This window comes from Peromyscus californicus, unplaced genomic scaffold (genome assembly GCF_007827085.1).
Source record: "Peromyscus californicus insignis strain IS unplaced genomic scaffold, ASM782708v3 Scaffold_4__1_contigs__length_199733344, whole genome shotgun sequence".
NCBI lineage: Eukaryota > Metazoa > Chordata > Mammalia > Rodentia > Cricetidae > Peromyscus > Peromyscus californicus.
The window spans coordinates 5,155,350-5,171,590 of NW_026294562.1; the positions used below are offsets into that span (position 1 = coordinate 5,155,350).

Below are 16,241 nucleotides of genomic sequence, written 5' to 3' on the forward strand. Positions count from 1 at the left end.
GGATTCCATTGCTGTGATAAAACACCAGGAGCGAGAGCACCCTGGGGAGGGGAGAGTCTGTTCAGCTTCTCCCTCAGGTCACACTCCATCACTGAGCAAGTTCAGGGCAAGAGCTCCAGGCACGAACCTGGAGGCAGGAACTGAAGCAGAAGCCATGGAGGATGCTGCTTACAGGCTTGCTCCTCATGGCTTGCTTAGACTCTTCTTATACAAGTCAAGGCCATCTGCCCAGGGTTGGCACCACCCACAATGGGCTGGGCCCTCCCACATCAATCATTAGCAAGAAAATGTCCCCAGCAGGCTAATATGGACGGGGCATTCTCTCAACTGAGTTTCCTTCTCAGATGGCTCTACTCCCCGTAAAGTAGAAAACAAACAAACAAACAAACAAAATCCTAGGCAGCATAATACACCGTGTTAGCCCAAGTCATTAGAAAGCGGAGTAGCTATGGTATATCATGCAGACTCCAAAGCAAGGAATAGTACCAGAAATCAAAGAAGGTCATCTTATAATAATATAGGAGTCAATTAATCCCAAGAAGATATAATAACAGTAAACATGTATGTACCCAGTAACAGAGCTTCAAACATGAAGCAAAACCTAACAAAATTACAAGGAAAAATAGGCACATTCAAAATGAAAGGCGCCCTCCCCCTTGCTCCTCACCACCTGAGGCAGGCGGGGGGAGCTGACCCAGCTCCCCACCAACTGCAACATTCTGGAGAGTGGGCCCTGGACCTCATTTGGGCAGCACAGTAGAGCTGACCCCGTTGACAGGGGTATGGGTGAACCCACCTGGGAACATGAGTGTGGAAGATCTGGCGTTGCCCCTCATCTGCCATATGGTGGCATGGGCAAGGGAGAGGTGCCCTCCTCACCCTACCTCTCACTGCCCGGGGCAGGTGGAAGAGCCGGCCCTGAGGTCATGAGAGAGAGAGCTGGCCCTGCCTCTCACCAGCGGCAGCACTCAGGAGAGTGGCCCCTGCACCTCATCTGGGCAACACAGTAGAGCTGGCCCTGGTGGCATAGGTGTGGGTGAGCCAGCCCTAAGGGCATGAGAGCAGGAGAACTGGCCCCGCCCCTTGCTGCGTATTGCATTGGGTGAGCTAGCCAGGGCAGCATTGGAGAGCTCACCCTGGTGGTGAGGATGAGGGAGAGCTGGTGAGCTGACCAACCCAGCAACCACCCAAGCCCAGAACCATGAGTTAGCCCATCCAACATCTACCCCATCTATGATCTGCTGGAGCACCTGAAGGGACTGGTCCTGCAGACCCAAAGCTTCAGGATCTCCATGACACAGGACAACAACAGGATATCCAAAAGGAGTCCCAGTGATGGCCCAGTATTAATAGTGTAGCAGAAACCAGAGGCCTTGAAACAGACCAATGACTCATTGCAATGAACACTTGCTAGTAAAGATGAATGGACTAAAGGGCAGACACTACAGCTTCCATGATGAGATTTTTCTTTTTCTTTTCTTTTAAATTTTATTCTGTTTTATCTTGGGGGTGGTTGGTTACAAGGGCAGAGGGCAGATGCGAAGGGATGGGGAGATGAATGGAATCGAGATGTATGATGCGAAATCTGCAAAGAAAAATTAGAAACAAAAACAAAATGGCAGTCACCGGTTTAGAAAGCTTTCAGTAACAGAGAAAACACATAAGGGAAAAATCAGTCAGGATACAGCAGCTCGAGCAACAGCACCAATGGCTTAACCTGGTTGGCATTTATAGAGCACAGCGGCAGACTGGCTGGTCCTGTTCTCCTGTGCACAGCATAACTCTTCGTGACAGAAACTTCGGTCAACTAGAAAGAGAAGGAAGTTCCTTCAACCAAATCCAAGATATCTACTTTTGTTTTAGATCTGTAAATAACACTAAAGACTACGACCTTTTCTCTAAGCTTATGGGCAAGAGAAAAATGTTCGCATTTACCCAATGCAGAGCAGTTGAGCATGCATCTGAACTGGAAAGAAGTAAAACTATCTTTACAGGTGACATGATCTACCATGATTTCCTGTGGTAGAATCTAAGAGGTAATGAACAAATTCAGTGGTAAGTAGAGTCACTATACAACATCTCTCATATTTCTATAAAGTGGCAACAGATAATCTGAAAGTGAAAATAAAGTATTTCCATTTATCATAGAACCTCCCCAAACAAAACACATAAAGATAAATTTAACCAAAGTGGTGAAAGACTAATATACTGAAATTTACTAGAATTTAAGACAAGATAAATAAATGGAAATCATCCCATTCCCACATTCATGTATTGAAATACAATATTTTTAATAATGACATATTAGAAATTACCCCAAAAACAATCTACAGATTCAATGCAATTTTTTAATCTGAATTCTAATGCATTTTTCATAAATGGAAAAGCTCATTCATACTATCATGCAGATTTCTCAATAGCCTTGAATAGCCAAAACAATGTTGAAAAGTAAAGAGTATTCAGCTCTCCAAAACAAACAACACCAAGCCTTACAGAGTTGGAGAGATGGCTCAGTAGTTAAGAGCACTTGTTGCTCTTGCAGAGGACCCAAGTTTAATTCACAGTGCCTACATGGCAGCTCACAACTGGCTGTAACTCCAATTTCTGGGAATCCAATACTCATGTCTGGCTTCCCTGTGTACCAGGCATGCACAAGATGCACATACGTGCACTGGGTATGCACATGGTGTATATACAGACATGCTAGCAAAACACTCATATACATAAAAGAAATATGAATATATTTTTTAAAAAGAATCTTTCTACAAACCTGTAAGAATCAAGAGCATGGTATGAAGACAGACACACAGACCAAGCTAAAAAATGGAGAATCCAGAAATAAACCCACATATCAGTAGCCAAGGCCATTCCATGGACAGAGTACCATGTCTGTCCTTCACAAAACCCTCCTAGAATCACTGTGCATTCACACACAAAACACTGAAGTTGGGCTCTACAAACCATTAAGTTGGTTCAGCGAATGAGAATGGGAGAAGACACTTGTCTGTGTCAGTGGCAGACAGCTGGCTGACATGCACTCGGGGTGGGAGAGCGGAGAGGAACTGCTTTCTGGATAAGGACTGTTATTCTAGAGTGATGAGGATGTGTTAGAATTAGGTAGATGCTGTGATGTACAGCATTGTGGATGTGCTACATCTCACTAAACTGTGCACTTTTCCTTAAATATGTTGCAAAGTTAAAGGAAGGTTAAGGCCGTAGCTCAGAGGTTGAGTGCCTACCTAGCATGTGAATAGTTCTGAGTTAATCCCTCGCATCACACACACACACACACACACACACACACACACACACACATTAAATGCTCTAAAGTTAAGGTAAGTGTGATCACATACAGGTTTTTCACAAATGTTTATGGCAGTTTTACTTATGATAAAGACTGGAAGCAAGCCAGTTCGCTGTAGGTCAATGGACTAATGAATTGTGATAGACCTATGCACAGGAATACTACTTAGGAATGAAAAAGAAACAAACTACTTATATATGCAACAAAATAGGTGAATCTCAAACATTTATATTTAGTGTCAAACTAGTTTCTGGGAATACAGCTCAGTTGGCAAAGTGGTTGTGTGTAGACGAATTGCTAAACAGTCTTATTAATAAAAAGCCAGAGCTAGATATTAGGGTGAAAGCCAAGAGATCAGGGAATAGGACAAGTCACAGCCAACCTCACCTCACCAACTCCTCAGCTTCCAGAGAGAGTTACTTCCTGTATACCCACCCCTATATGTCCTTTCTGTCCCTGCCATCTCACTTCCTTTCTCCATCCAGCTACATCACTTCCTCTTTCTGTCCAGCTCTGTCACTTCCTGTCTGTCTGTACAGACCTCCAGACCTCTATGGTTAACTAGTGTTGGAATTTAAGGCATGTGCCACCATGCCTGGCTCTGTTCCCAGTGTGGCCTTGAACTCAGAGATCCAGATGGATCTCTGACTCCCAAATGCTGGGATTAAAGGTATGTGCTATCCTTGCCTGACTTCTGTGTTTAATATAGTGGCTGGCTTTTCCCTCTGATTCTCAAATAAGCTTTATTAGGCTGAATAATATATTTGGGGGACACAATATATCACCACATGTTTGCCTAGTATGCATGAAGCCCTGAGTTCAATCCCCAGCGTCATATCAATGAAGCATTGCTGTGGGATGGTCTGTATGTCAAATGTGTTGCTGATTGGTCAGTAAATAAATCACTGATTGGTCCGTGGCCAGGCAGGAAGTATAGGCGGGACAAGGAGGAGAATAGAGCTGGGAGTGGAAGGCTGAGTGGGAGACACTGCCAGCCGCCATCAGGACAAGGAAGATGTAAAGTACCGGTAAGCCACGAGCCACGTGGCAAGGTATAGATTAATAGAAATGGATTAATTTAAGCTGTAAGAACAGTTAGCAAGAAGCCTGCCACGGCCATACAGTTTGTAACCAATATAAGTGTCTGTGTTTACTTGGTCGGGTCTGAGTGGCTATGGGACTGGCGGATGAGAGAGTTTGTCCTGACTGTGGGTCAGGCAGGAAAACTCCAGCTACAAATGGCGTCCAACGTGGTGGCAAGAGTTTCCACCTAAAACCTGAGAAAAAAGATTCTAAAACGGAGCTAAAAACAGTTCCTAATTGTCTCTCTCAAATGAGCGGCAGCTGCCGGTTTGAGCTACTGGCGGGTTGCTGGCGTGCGCGCTCGACCTGCAGTATGGCGGGAATGAAGTCTCTGCAAATGGCACATTAAGCTGCATTGTGGATTTAGCCTTTGCTAGTACAAAACAAAAAAAGAGGTTTCTGAGCTACATGCTGCTTGGATAAAAGCATAGACCCACGATAGCTCCCAGAGCTGGCGGTAAGCATACCGCCGCCATGTTGGGAAGCTGAGGTGGGCGGAGCCAGCAGCCACAGCTGCTGCAGCTTAAAGCAACAGATTCATAATAAGACAGATTCAGATGTAATAGTTTAAAATGTGTGTAAAATATACGTAGGCTTAAAAGAGACAAAAAAGGTGATATATACAGTATAGAAACAAATACATGGTTTTAAAAAAAAATAAAGTCTTTAAAGAGACAGTAAAATTAATATAAAAAATAAGCCACGTAGAGATGACTATTACACAGAGAGTCTGGATTGTGTTGTCTTTGGGATTCTTAACTACAGAGAGATATTTGATTGTAAAGGAAGCTGAGTTAAACCAGTATGTATATTTTAAAGATACTTTGACTTCAAAATTTGGATGTAAGGATATGTTGCTTTGGAAAAGAGTCTCTTTTGTTTCCACAGAAAGCAAGAGGCTATGGATTTGTTCCAGAGTAAGATACATCAGGTTTGACCAGCCAAGACCCCCTGAAAGGTCTCCGATGACACCATGGCCCAGATGATCCAACATCCAGAACCGTCTCAAGGCAACTGGCTCAGATGATACAGCCTCACGGACTACTCCATGATCCTAAAATTTTCTTTGTTTCCCCAGAAGATACAGCACCCCCCTCCAGCAGGAAGTAGTAAGAGAAGCTACGCCCAAATTCCCAAATACTCCAAGCTGACTTTGGAGATGTGTAAAGGTTAAAACTTTCCTTTTTAAGAAAAGAAAAGGGGAGGTGCTGTGGGATGGTCTGTATGTCAAATGTGTTGCTGATTGGTCAGTAAATAAATCACTGATTGGTCCGTGGCCAGGCAGGAAGTATAGGCGGGACAAGGAGGAGAATAGAGCTGGGAGTGGAAGGCTGAGTGGGAGACACTGCCAGCCGCCATCAGGACAAGGAAGATGTAAAGTACCGGTAAGCCACAAGCCACGTGGCAAGGTATAGATTAATAGAAATGGATTAATTTAAGCTGTAAGAACAGTTAACAAGAAGCCTGCCACGGCCATACAGTTTGAAACCAATATAAGTGTCTCTGTTTACTTGATCGGGTTTGAGCGGCTTGGGACTGGCGGGTGAGAGAGATTTGTCCTGACTGTGGGCCAGGCAGGAAAACTCTAGCAACAAAGCATGGTGGTACATGTATGTGATGCTGGGGAGGTGGAGGCAGGAGGATCAGGAGGCTGTTTGAGGCCAGCCTGGACTACATGAGACCCTGTCTCCAAAGAAAAAGAAAGAAGGAAGAACCCAAAGCGTATTTGTAATTTATGATTTTATTTATGTAAAATTCTAGAATAACAAATTAGCTTTATATAGAGAGAAAGGAGATCTGTGGTTGCCTAGGAAACGCCACATGTATGGCAGAGAGGGAGGCAGGGTTGATTGTCACGCTCATTATCTGCACTGAGGTGATAGTTTGGGGTATTTATTTATTTATTTATTTAAATTTGACAATATTTGGAATTTAACCTAAGGCATCATGAATGCTAGGCAAGTGTTCTACTATGGTCTACAGTCCCACTTTATGGTATTTCTACAGGGCAAACCTTATCTAATTGTAGATTTAAACACAGGGACCTATTGTATGTCAATTATGCCTCTAAATATTTCTAAAATATCAAAAGCATTTGAAAAAAGCTAAACATAGTTCTACAGTATGACCCAGCCGCTCTACTCCTAAGTAAATTAAAAGAATATAAATGAAAACACTTGATGCCAACCTCTGGGCTCCACTTGTACGTGTGTGTGTGTGCATATATGCACACATCCACACAAACATGTACATACATGACACACACATGTACTGTATGTGCATATATATGTATATGCATATACATTTGTATATAAACACAGATGTTCATATGATCTTTTCATGATAAAGACGGAAAACACCCTAATGTTTCCAGATGGTGAGTGAACCACCCAGTTATGACACACCCATACAATGGAAAAGGGGAAAGGGACCAAGACAATGCCATGGCTGAATATCAATTATGAATTAGAGAATTATGCTGCATAGAAGAAACCAGATGACAGTGTCTACTGTGTGTCCACATTTTTGCAAAACTCTAGCAAACAGAGTGACCGAGAGCCAGGCCATGGGACAAAGGACTGGGTGCTGAAGAGAAGGATTACAACAAGGCATAGGAAAAGTTGAGCATGAGGGAGACATTCACTGTCTTGACTGTGGTAAAGCTTGCCCAGGTGAGTAGGTCTACTGAAACTTACCAGACTATTCACCTCAAATAGATGCATGAATAAACCACAGCAAAGCTGGTAATGGTAAGCCAGCCTAAAATGCACAATCATGCCAAGTCTGTGCTCAAAATACTCTAGTCAGAGGATATGGTGGTATTTTATTTGTACTGAAATGTGATTTTAATTGTATGTTAATAAATAAAGTTGCCTGGGGGTCAGAGCTATTAGAGCCATAGCAAAAGCTGGGCATTGGTGGTGCACGCCTTTAATCCCAGCACTTGGTAGGCAGAGCTAGGTAGATCTCTGTGTGTTCAAGGATACAGCCAGCACTGGAGACACATGCCTTTAATCTCAATACCAACCATAGAAGACCTGGAGGTCTATACAGACAGGCAGTGACGAGGCAGTCATGTGGTTGGTTTTACAACCAATGAGAAGGCAGAACAGAAAGTCTATATAAAGACAAACAGACAAGAAGTAGGTCTCTTTCGGAGAGGTCTCTTGGCTGAAGAGGCTAACTGCAGCAGGCGGGTAAGGCTCTTAGCTCTGATCTCTTGGCTTTCTTCTTTGCATTGGTTCTGTGTTTCTTATTTAATAAGACAATTGGTTACATCTACAAGAGGAGGCCAAGGTCTGGCATCCTCAACCTCCCTTGTCCCCCATCCTACCATATGGCACCATTCTGCTCCGACACATCCTGCCTCTGTACCACTCCCATGCTTTGGGTCTCACCATCTCTTCTGATGAGATGTGTTTCCTTTTCTTGGAGGGAACTCATGCCTGGTACTAGAACTCTAGCCAACCACCTGGGGCTAGCGAGGCCATGCATCTTAGAAGGGAACCTCCACCGTAATTCCTAACTACATGCTAAAACATACCCTTGTTCCCACAGACAAGTAGAACCTTTCACTGAGGAAGCCTTCCTTTACAGCAAATGGAGAGCATTACAGAAAGCCACACCTGGATCCAATGAGAGATCAATGGGCTGTGGCAACCTCAGCCCCAGTAGGTACATCTATAACATAACTCCTACACCTAAGGCTCAGGAAACATACAGGGAGAAGGGGCAGAAAGATGGTAAGAGCCAGAGGACCAGGAGGTCTACTGTGAAACTGTCTCCTAGAAATGGCAGCTTAAGTAAGACCCAAACAATGGCAGTATCAAAAGACTTGCTAATCCTGAAGGGGGACATCTCATGGAGTATCACCCCAATACAAAGAACCACAAGTAACTAATGATTGCTGAGAGAAGGAGAATTAGCATCTCACAGGGATGAGCCCCTTAACTGGCTACCCACCAAAAAGGGATCAGCCCTGAAAGTATATACACATAAACAACAAACATAGACTCAGCAGTTGTATGTATTTATATGTTTGTGCATCTGTGTGTGTGCATGTCATATGTATGTGTGTGTATGTATGTGTGCATGTCATATGTATGTGTGTGTGCATGCATGTTTTATAACACTAATAAATCAAAAAAAAAGCGGCCGTCAGTTAGAGAAGGGGTGAGGGAGAGCCTAAGAGGGAACAAAGGGAAGTGGGGGAAGTGATATGATTACATTTTAATTAAAAATATGTAAAAAAATTTTATATCTCAGCTCCCCAAAGCCCTTTCCACAGAGGACTGGGAAGACAGTTCAGTGTCTACTACCTAAGTACGAGGACCCAAGCGTGGATCCCCAGGACCCATGCAAGGCAGGTGTGGTGCCATGCATTTTAACCTCAGCACTGGGGGTGGAGAGGCAGAGAAGAGCAGATCTCTGGAGCTCATTGGCTGGTTAGCTGAGCTGAATCACTGGGCTTCAGGTTGAGTAAAAGACCCTGACTTAAGCAATAAGGTGGAGAATGATAAGGAAGACACTCAACATTCCACATATACACACATCCACCTGAACACATATATACACCAGACATATATATATACACATATATATATATACAAATAAAATTTTAAAAAGTAAGCACACATGATAAGATGCAGCTCAAACAACTTCTTCATAAGACTTCTCTGGATTCCCATTCCCTCAGCCTTCCCTCCAGTTTCCACAGCGCTTTGTTCATATTCCATGGTTACACTGTGGCCCGATTATATGTGCCGAGCTAAAGTTCTCCATACAGCTACTCGCCCATGTTTCTTCCAATTTCTCAGTAGATTATAAGTTCCTCGAGCACAATGACTCATCTCAACAGATCCCCACAACCTGAAGCACACAGTTAGGGGCAATGGCTTTGTAAACATTTTAGAGTTGAATGGGATGATTTGTTTTCAAGTGGCTACATCCTAAATTTGGCTGTTTTAGCCACTTTCCTGGAGTGAATTATGCGAGTGTATAAGCAATGTGTACTGAGTGTTTGCACAATGTGTACTGAACTGTCCCTCCTAATAAGCCCTAACAGGCGACTTAGGCAGCTTAAGTGAGAATTTTATGCAAAATTAAGGGAATATATCCTAGTCTTAACTGGGTTGTAATTTATTAAAGGCACTGTCTCCAAGATACAAGTGGAACACTGAGCCAATGAAAATCAGAAAATGCTAAATTTCTAGATAATTCAACTTTTACAAATAGTAAGTGAATCCAACAACCTCTACTTTCTCTAGCCCGAGAGTCACTGTCCCAGAATCATATCTGTCATCCCTACAAAACAGACACTGATGTCTGTGTCCTGGGTGACCAGATGGACCTTGTTCATCATTTTTGGTGGAAAGATGTTTCCTTCTGACATTGCACCCCTTAGGTACCTGGACTCTTTGGAGGTCTGGCTTCCATCTGGATGGCTCTTCTTACCTGTCATAAGAGGGTTAAACAGAAGTTAGCCTCCAGCTCTTGTCAGTGGCCACAGTGACTAACTATGGCGCCATCAGAAGTCATGACAGGCCTCACCAATTCTGGTTCTTGCCTTTTCTGTCTGTATTATGTATATGGAGTCCTCAGGTGATATCCAACTTGTTTTTGAGACAGGGTCTCTCATTGGCCTGGAGCTCACCTGACTGGCCAGCAGGCTCCAGGAGTCTGCCTATTTCTGCCTCCCCTACTGCTATTACAAGCACGTGCCACCACATCCCACCTTTCAGTGTGGATTCTGTGGAGAGAAGTCAGATCCTCATGGTTGAGCTGCAAACCCTTTACTGACTGAGCCAGTCTCTCAACTCTAGATCTGAGTGGCTGAGAACCACTGATTAGGGGACTGAGAGGTGGAAGGGATTTCCACAGGGTGAGGGCTGCAGGCCTGATGGGGGCTTGAGAACTAGGACTGTGTCTATGGCCAACCTCTACCTTGAATTAGTAACACCTCAAAATGGAAGGCCCTGAAAAAGGAGGCACCAGGGAGTCTGGGGCAATCAGGGAAGAAGGTAGAGGGCCGTTTCCATCCCTCTGTCCTGGTGTTACTGCTCCTTTCCTGACCTTTGTCCTTAATTACCATCAGCCCATTCAATCCTTGCCTTTGCTGGTGTGAGAGTTTCCCTGGCTATTCAATCTCTCTCTCTCTCTCCCTCTCCCTCTCTCTCTCTCTCTCTCTCTCTCTCTCTCTCTCTCCCTCTCCCTCTCCCTCTCCCTCTCCCTCTCCCTCTCCCTCTCCCCTCTCCCTCTCCCTCTCCCTCTCCCTCTCTCCCTCTCCCTCTCCCTCTCCCTCTCCCTCTCCCTCTCTCTCTCTCTCTCTCTCTCTCTCTCTCTCTCTCTCTCTCTCTCTCTCTCTCTCTCTCTCTCTCACACACACACACACACACACACACACACACACACCCCTCTCCCCACCCCCCACTCTCCCCAACCCCCCACCCCCCGGGCAGGAGGAGCTTTTCCCCTCTTGAGGTGTCCTGAGTAGGAGCATAGGTGATCATCTCAGCGAATCACAACCTTTCTGGGCCATCTTAGGGCATAGTTGAAGAACTGGCACCCTTGGCCCTCACCTGGTGTGATGGGCACATTTCTTTGGATGGAATGCCGAGCTAGAGAGCCCAAAGGCCTTTGCTCCTTTGAAGAACAGCTTTGTACAAGAACTCACAAGATACCCTGCTTAATACTTTACCCTCCATTCCAAAGGCACAAATAATTAGAAATTATAATGAGCATTTTCAAATTACCCTTGAGAATTTTGTGTCAAAAGCATGACTTTCTGGCCACATCTGTAATTCCAACACTCGAGAAGTAGAGGCAGGAAGATCACATTCCAAGGATAGCCTCAGTTACATTGTGAGTTTGAGGCTAGCCAAGACTAATTTGAAATTCTATTTTTTAATAAATACCCTGGGCTTCTTTTCATTGTGAGAATGTCACTGCCTAGAGAAGTCATTAAGAAGAAGTGCTTTTCAACACACCCTTCCTTTCCTCTGGCCTCCGCACGAGAGACTTAGCCGTCCATGCATGCAGTGGTTAGCCTGGCGAGTGACGGTGCATGGAACGTGGATCCTGCAGCTCTTCAAGGGAGACCGGTTGTGAGCAACACATTTTAAAGCAATGTGTTTACTGAAAAATGTTTGGAGGCTGTTCTTTGAAAAAAAATTTTTTTGTTTTTCCTGATAAAAATACGCAATTGTTTTTAAAGCCCCTGTTGTCTGTAAAGGGGAGGGATAAAATCTTCCCAATAACACTAGTCTGAGAACATCCTGATGCTTCACAGTTTGTACAGAATCCATGTTTAATCCTTCCCCAGCACCAGAGCTCTGAGTAAAGCCAGGGAGCGTGCAAGCACCCCAGGCACTGAGCCCTGAAGGTACTTACTCCAGGCACTGAGTACTGAAGGCACTTACCCCAGGCACTGAGACCTGAAGGTACTTATACATTTGCATACTTTGTGACTTGGGGTCTCAGAACTACCTTGTTCTGAGGGGGCTTATTTCACAAATGGAAACCTCCAAAACGTTCCCCTGGGTAGAACTCACATGGATGCTCATGGATATTTCCAATGACATCCACTTTCCTTGTGCACTGTGCATGGCGAAGTCCAATGATACTCATCTAGCCCTATGATACCCATGAAGGGCTCTGATGCTGCTGATGGGGACTGCTCTTCTGTCTTCTCCCCACCCACCACAAGAGGACACAACAGATAAAGCTGTAGGGTGTGATGGCTTGGTATGCTAGCTGTGGAGTCTGGGTTTAAATATCTTCCCCATCAATAAGGAAAGATGGGATTTTCAATCCAGTACAGTAGTACAGTACCTTTCCAAGCCTCCACTCCCAGAATTGCTGTGAGCTTCCGTGGAACCAATCTTATTAAGAGCATATCATAGGTGTTCAGTTACCAGGAACACTAGCTACCTAATCCCGTCTGTCTCGAATAGTCTATGGTTGTATGCTTGTTAATAATTGCTAGCATTTATGGGAAACATAGTACATTCCAGATACTTATAAACAGTGTGCACTCAGATCCTCATCACAACACTAAAGCTTAAATTATTTTTATGATGCTGTAACATCCAGCCACAAACAAGGTAACACTTATTAGAAAGACTAAGCAACTTGTCTTTGCAGAATTAAGAATTCAGAAAAGGAGCCAAAATTCTAACTTGAAAATTGACCTTCAGGATTGTGTACTTCTGGCTATTCAAGAAAGGAGAATGTGAGGGGTATGGTGGCATATGGCTTTAACCCCAGCACTTGGTAGGTGGAGGCAGGGAGATCTCTATGAGTTCTAGGGCAGCCAGGGCTACATAGTGAGACCCTATCTAAAAAATAATAAAGAATGGAGAATGTAATCTTTTTATAGTTTTTCTTATACTCCTTGTCACTGGCCCCAAATAAACAGACAAGCCCCATACCTATGCATACCTTTTCAATTTAGCTCTTTGATCTCATTCAGAAAGCTCTCTCATTTGTTCCGTGACCTACTTATTGTCATGGAAGTTGGCATTTGATAAGCATGATGCCAAGAGGTCCTCTTTCCCTCTGGTCCTATAGCCTAAGAAAATTATAAAGAAAAAGCCTAAAATATCAAGACTTCTCAAATTGGATAATTCCAATTTGCAATTGCTCAATTGTGAAAAAACTCCCAGATCACCATAACCTTGAGAGTCCAAACCCGTCACAGAGCAGCAGTACTTACCAGGTCACTGGGCTGTTCTCTGTACGTGCTGGCCTCACGGCTCCGGCACTCCTGACGTTTACTCTGAGCGCTGGAGTGAGGGTGAGGGTTAAGTACAGGCTCTGTGTGAAATGTGAATCAGCAGGAAGTTCTCCACAGGCCTTGGGAAGATTTTACTTTTGTACCAAACGCCAATGGAAGTCGGTGCTCAGGGGAAGTCCTGGGCTTTCATTCTTCTTGTGGTTTGGCATGGAACTGCACCTGAAGGTACAGGTATCTAGGGGAAAAAAAGCAAACAAATTTTAAAAATTCCTGTAAGACTTTGGACCGTAGTAACAATGACTCTTATTGAGGACAATGCCAACCTAGCCTTGACCTTCTGCAGTGACTACCACTGAAACAACCCTCTGCTTCCCACCCAGCCGTATCTTAGCAACACATCTTCCTGAGGCAGGATTGCTTTGTACCCGGTGAGGAAACAAAAGCCTGGCTTCTCTAACACAGTCGTTCCTTCAAGTGTTTCCAGGAAGATTGGCTCATTCATGCATGCTGGAGCAGTTCTGTCGGTGTGGTGAGGGGCTAGGCATGATGTCCAGCACATGGCCTCTTCAAAGCAGGAAGCTTACATAAACAGTGGCCATTTGACAAGCGCAGTGGTATTGGCCAGCTGAGGGGCTTGCCTGTATTTTAATTCATACTTCAGAAAGTTAGAGGAGATGGCAGAGTGCTAATGAGTTAGCGTGTTACATCACCTTTAGAAATGAAAGTTCGGTGTCTTTGGCACCCTCACAGACGTGGCTCAGCTACCATCAGCTTTGATATATTCACGCTGTAGCCTTTCAGACTTCAAATTTTGTTCTTCATTGGCAAAAATAGGATGGCTAATTCTTTCATTTTTCCTTTGAGCCAAGGTCTCGTTGTTTCTGAGGCCAGCCTGGAACTCACTAGGTAGTCAAGGCTGGTTTTGAACTGAGTCTGAGATTATAGGAAGGTGTAACCATGCCCAGCTTTGGGATAGATAATTCTGACTTCATAGAATCTTTCCCAAGAAAATAAGACTTCAGATACAAAAAAGCAGCCAGCACAGTGCTGGGTAGCCTTCAGCCAAAGTTCTTTCTCTGTTGTTTAACTTTTACACCTATAGAGGGTGTGGGTCTTGTTGGTTCCTTATTTGGCCACTCTTGGGCTCCAGGCATGCAGAAGCGATTGATTTGTTCACCTGCTGCACAGAACTTGCTTTGCTTGTTTTAGGAGAAACCATTTCTTGAAATGTATTTCCTGAGATAAAATCAGCCTTGGACCTGGATGCACTCTGTAGCTCCACGGTGGATCTTTGTCCAGATCTTACTAGTTCCTAGCGCCTTAAGCAGTTCCTCAAAAACTGTGCTGGTCTCCCCTAGCAACCACAGAGCTACTGACCGCCTGTCGCTGATAGCAAGACCTAACTGAGGGAAAGGGGAATTACTTTACAATCTGTAATTCCTTTATGACAATCAAACAGATGGCAGACTCGTGAACTTTCCATCTCCTGTCTGTCTGCTCGTTCACCCACCCATCCCACTGCGTTCCAGTCTTTGTTCTTATTTCCCAATAATCGTACACAACTTTTCAGGGAAGATGCTTAGTATATCCCACAGGTGCCTAAGAAAGCCACTTATACTGTAGATGCAACCTGTAAAACTGAAAATGATGTCTGCTGCTGACATCCAATAACAACCCTGTGAGAAATCCGTACACATGCCACGAGACAGAAGCGTGGTTTTCCTCATTAATCATCGCCAACAATGTGGGCGAGACTGTCAACCAAATATCTTTGCAAGTAAGCAATTTCTTTAAAATTTCAGACAATCAATTTGCTAATTTCATGATGGGACTCTGTCATGAGACCGCTCTTTAACTTCCTGTTCCTCCCTCACCAAATCAGAGCTGAATAGTGTGTGCTACATGACAATACCTAGTGTTTATTGGGGATTTTTAATTCACTTAGCATATCATTTAATCTCAACAATTTTGTAGGGTAGGAATGATGACCTGTTAATTTAAAAAAGAGGGAACTATAATTTAGAGATGAAATAGCTTGCTGAAGGCCATACAGCCAGGGACAGAAATTAAACTCCAGTCTCTGCGGACCCTGTGGCTCGCATGTCCTCCCTTGTAATCTATGAGACCTAAGTTGGGACCAGTTATTCTGGGCTCTCATCTTGCTCTGATACCGACTGGCCAGGGTAACCACATAGGTTGCCATCTCTCTGATCCTCAGGATTTCATTTCTGTCCTTGTTCAAAGCACTCCATGTACCCATTCAGGCCACAGCATGATTTTGTCCTTGGTTCAAAGCCAAGGGCTCATCAGTGTACAGGCGGACCAGCCACATGTTGTATGCTCATTGTCTGTGTGGATAGGACATCCATGTTGATGTCACCAGGAAGTGGTGACATCAATCACACTGCAGGCAATCTTTACTGTATCTCTTTTCTTGGACAAATAATTAAAAGAAGCAAGGCAAAGAAAAGGCTCTACACACAAAACAATAATAATGAGGGTGTCCTAGAGACAGTGTAAAAATGACTCCAGTGAAAAAATCCATTTCCTCTCCCATTTGATGTCCACATCACCATCTTTGTGAAGACAAAGAAATTGGTGATATGAAGCATTTTCATGATTTTATGAGTCCCATGACTGGACTGATGGGCATTGTGGGTAGGACTGTTTCTAATTGCACATTTTAAAAAATCACAATGGCCTATAACTTATTTGTCAGACATCATGCAGGATGTCTGGATGAAGTGGTCCAGAGTCAGTCTGATGAGTTGGTGATATTCTGACACTTGTTTTGTGGTTCTGATTGTTTTGGTTATGGTTGTCTGCCATATTTATCATGTTTTCACAAGAAAGCAGCCAAGCCCCAGGGAAGGGATGGGGGAAATGAGAATCCCTGTTAAGTGCTTTTTACATCAGGGAGGAGCGGAGGAGGATTTCTCGTTACATTTTATTGGACTGGTCATGTCACCTCAAGGCCAGTCTCAGAACCAAGAGGAAATGGAGTCTTCTTGGCTTGGGCCGATCACGGTTCTTTCCACTCCAGGAAGGCAGGGATGGCAGTTGTGCAACAGGCACAGGCCTAGCCTCCTCTCTGGGAAGCCGAAGCAAAGCCTTTCCCCT

General features: G+C 44.2%; 1 protein-coding gene across 2 annotated transcripts in view; it reads right to left on the reverse strand.

Annotated features, from left to right (window-relative positions):
- Window positions 1–13,346, reverse strand: part of Plekhs1 (pleckstrin homology domain containing S1) — a 38,067-nt gene extending 24,721 nt beyond the window's left edge. For both annotated transcript variants that reach the window (XM_052762498.1, XM_052762497.1), the window contains exons 1-2: window positions 13,101–13,346; window positions 9,796–9,841 (exon numbers count right to left, since the gene is read on the reverse strand). In XM_052762498.1, the coding sequence (XP_052618458.1) occupies window positions 9,796–9,823 (28 nt within the window). In that variant the 5' untranslated portion in view covers window positions 9,824–9,841; window positions 13,101–13,346. The remainder of the gene's footprint in view (window positions 1–9,795; window positions 9,842–13,100) is intronic.
- Window positions 13,347–16,241: the final 2,895 nt, after the last annotated feature.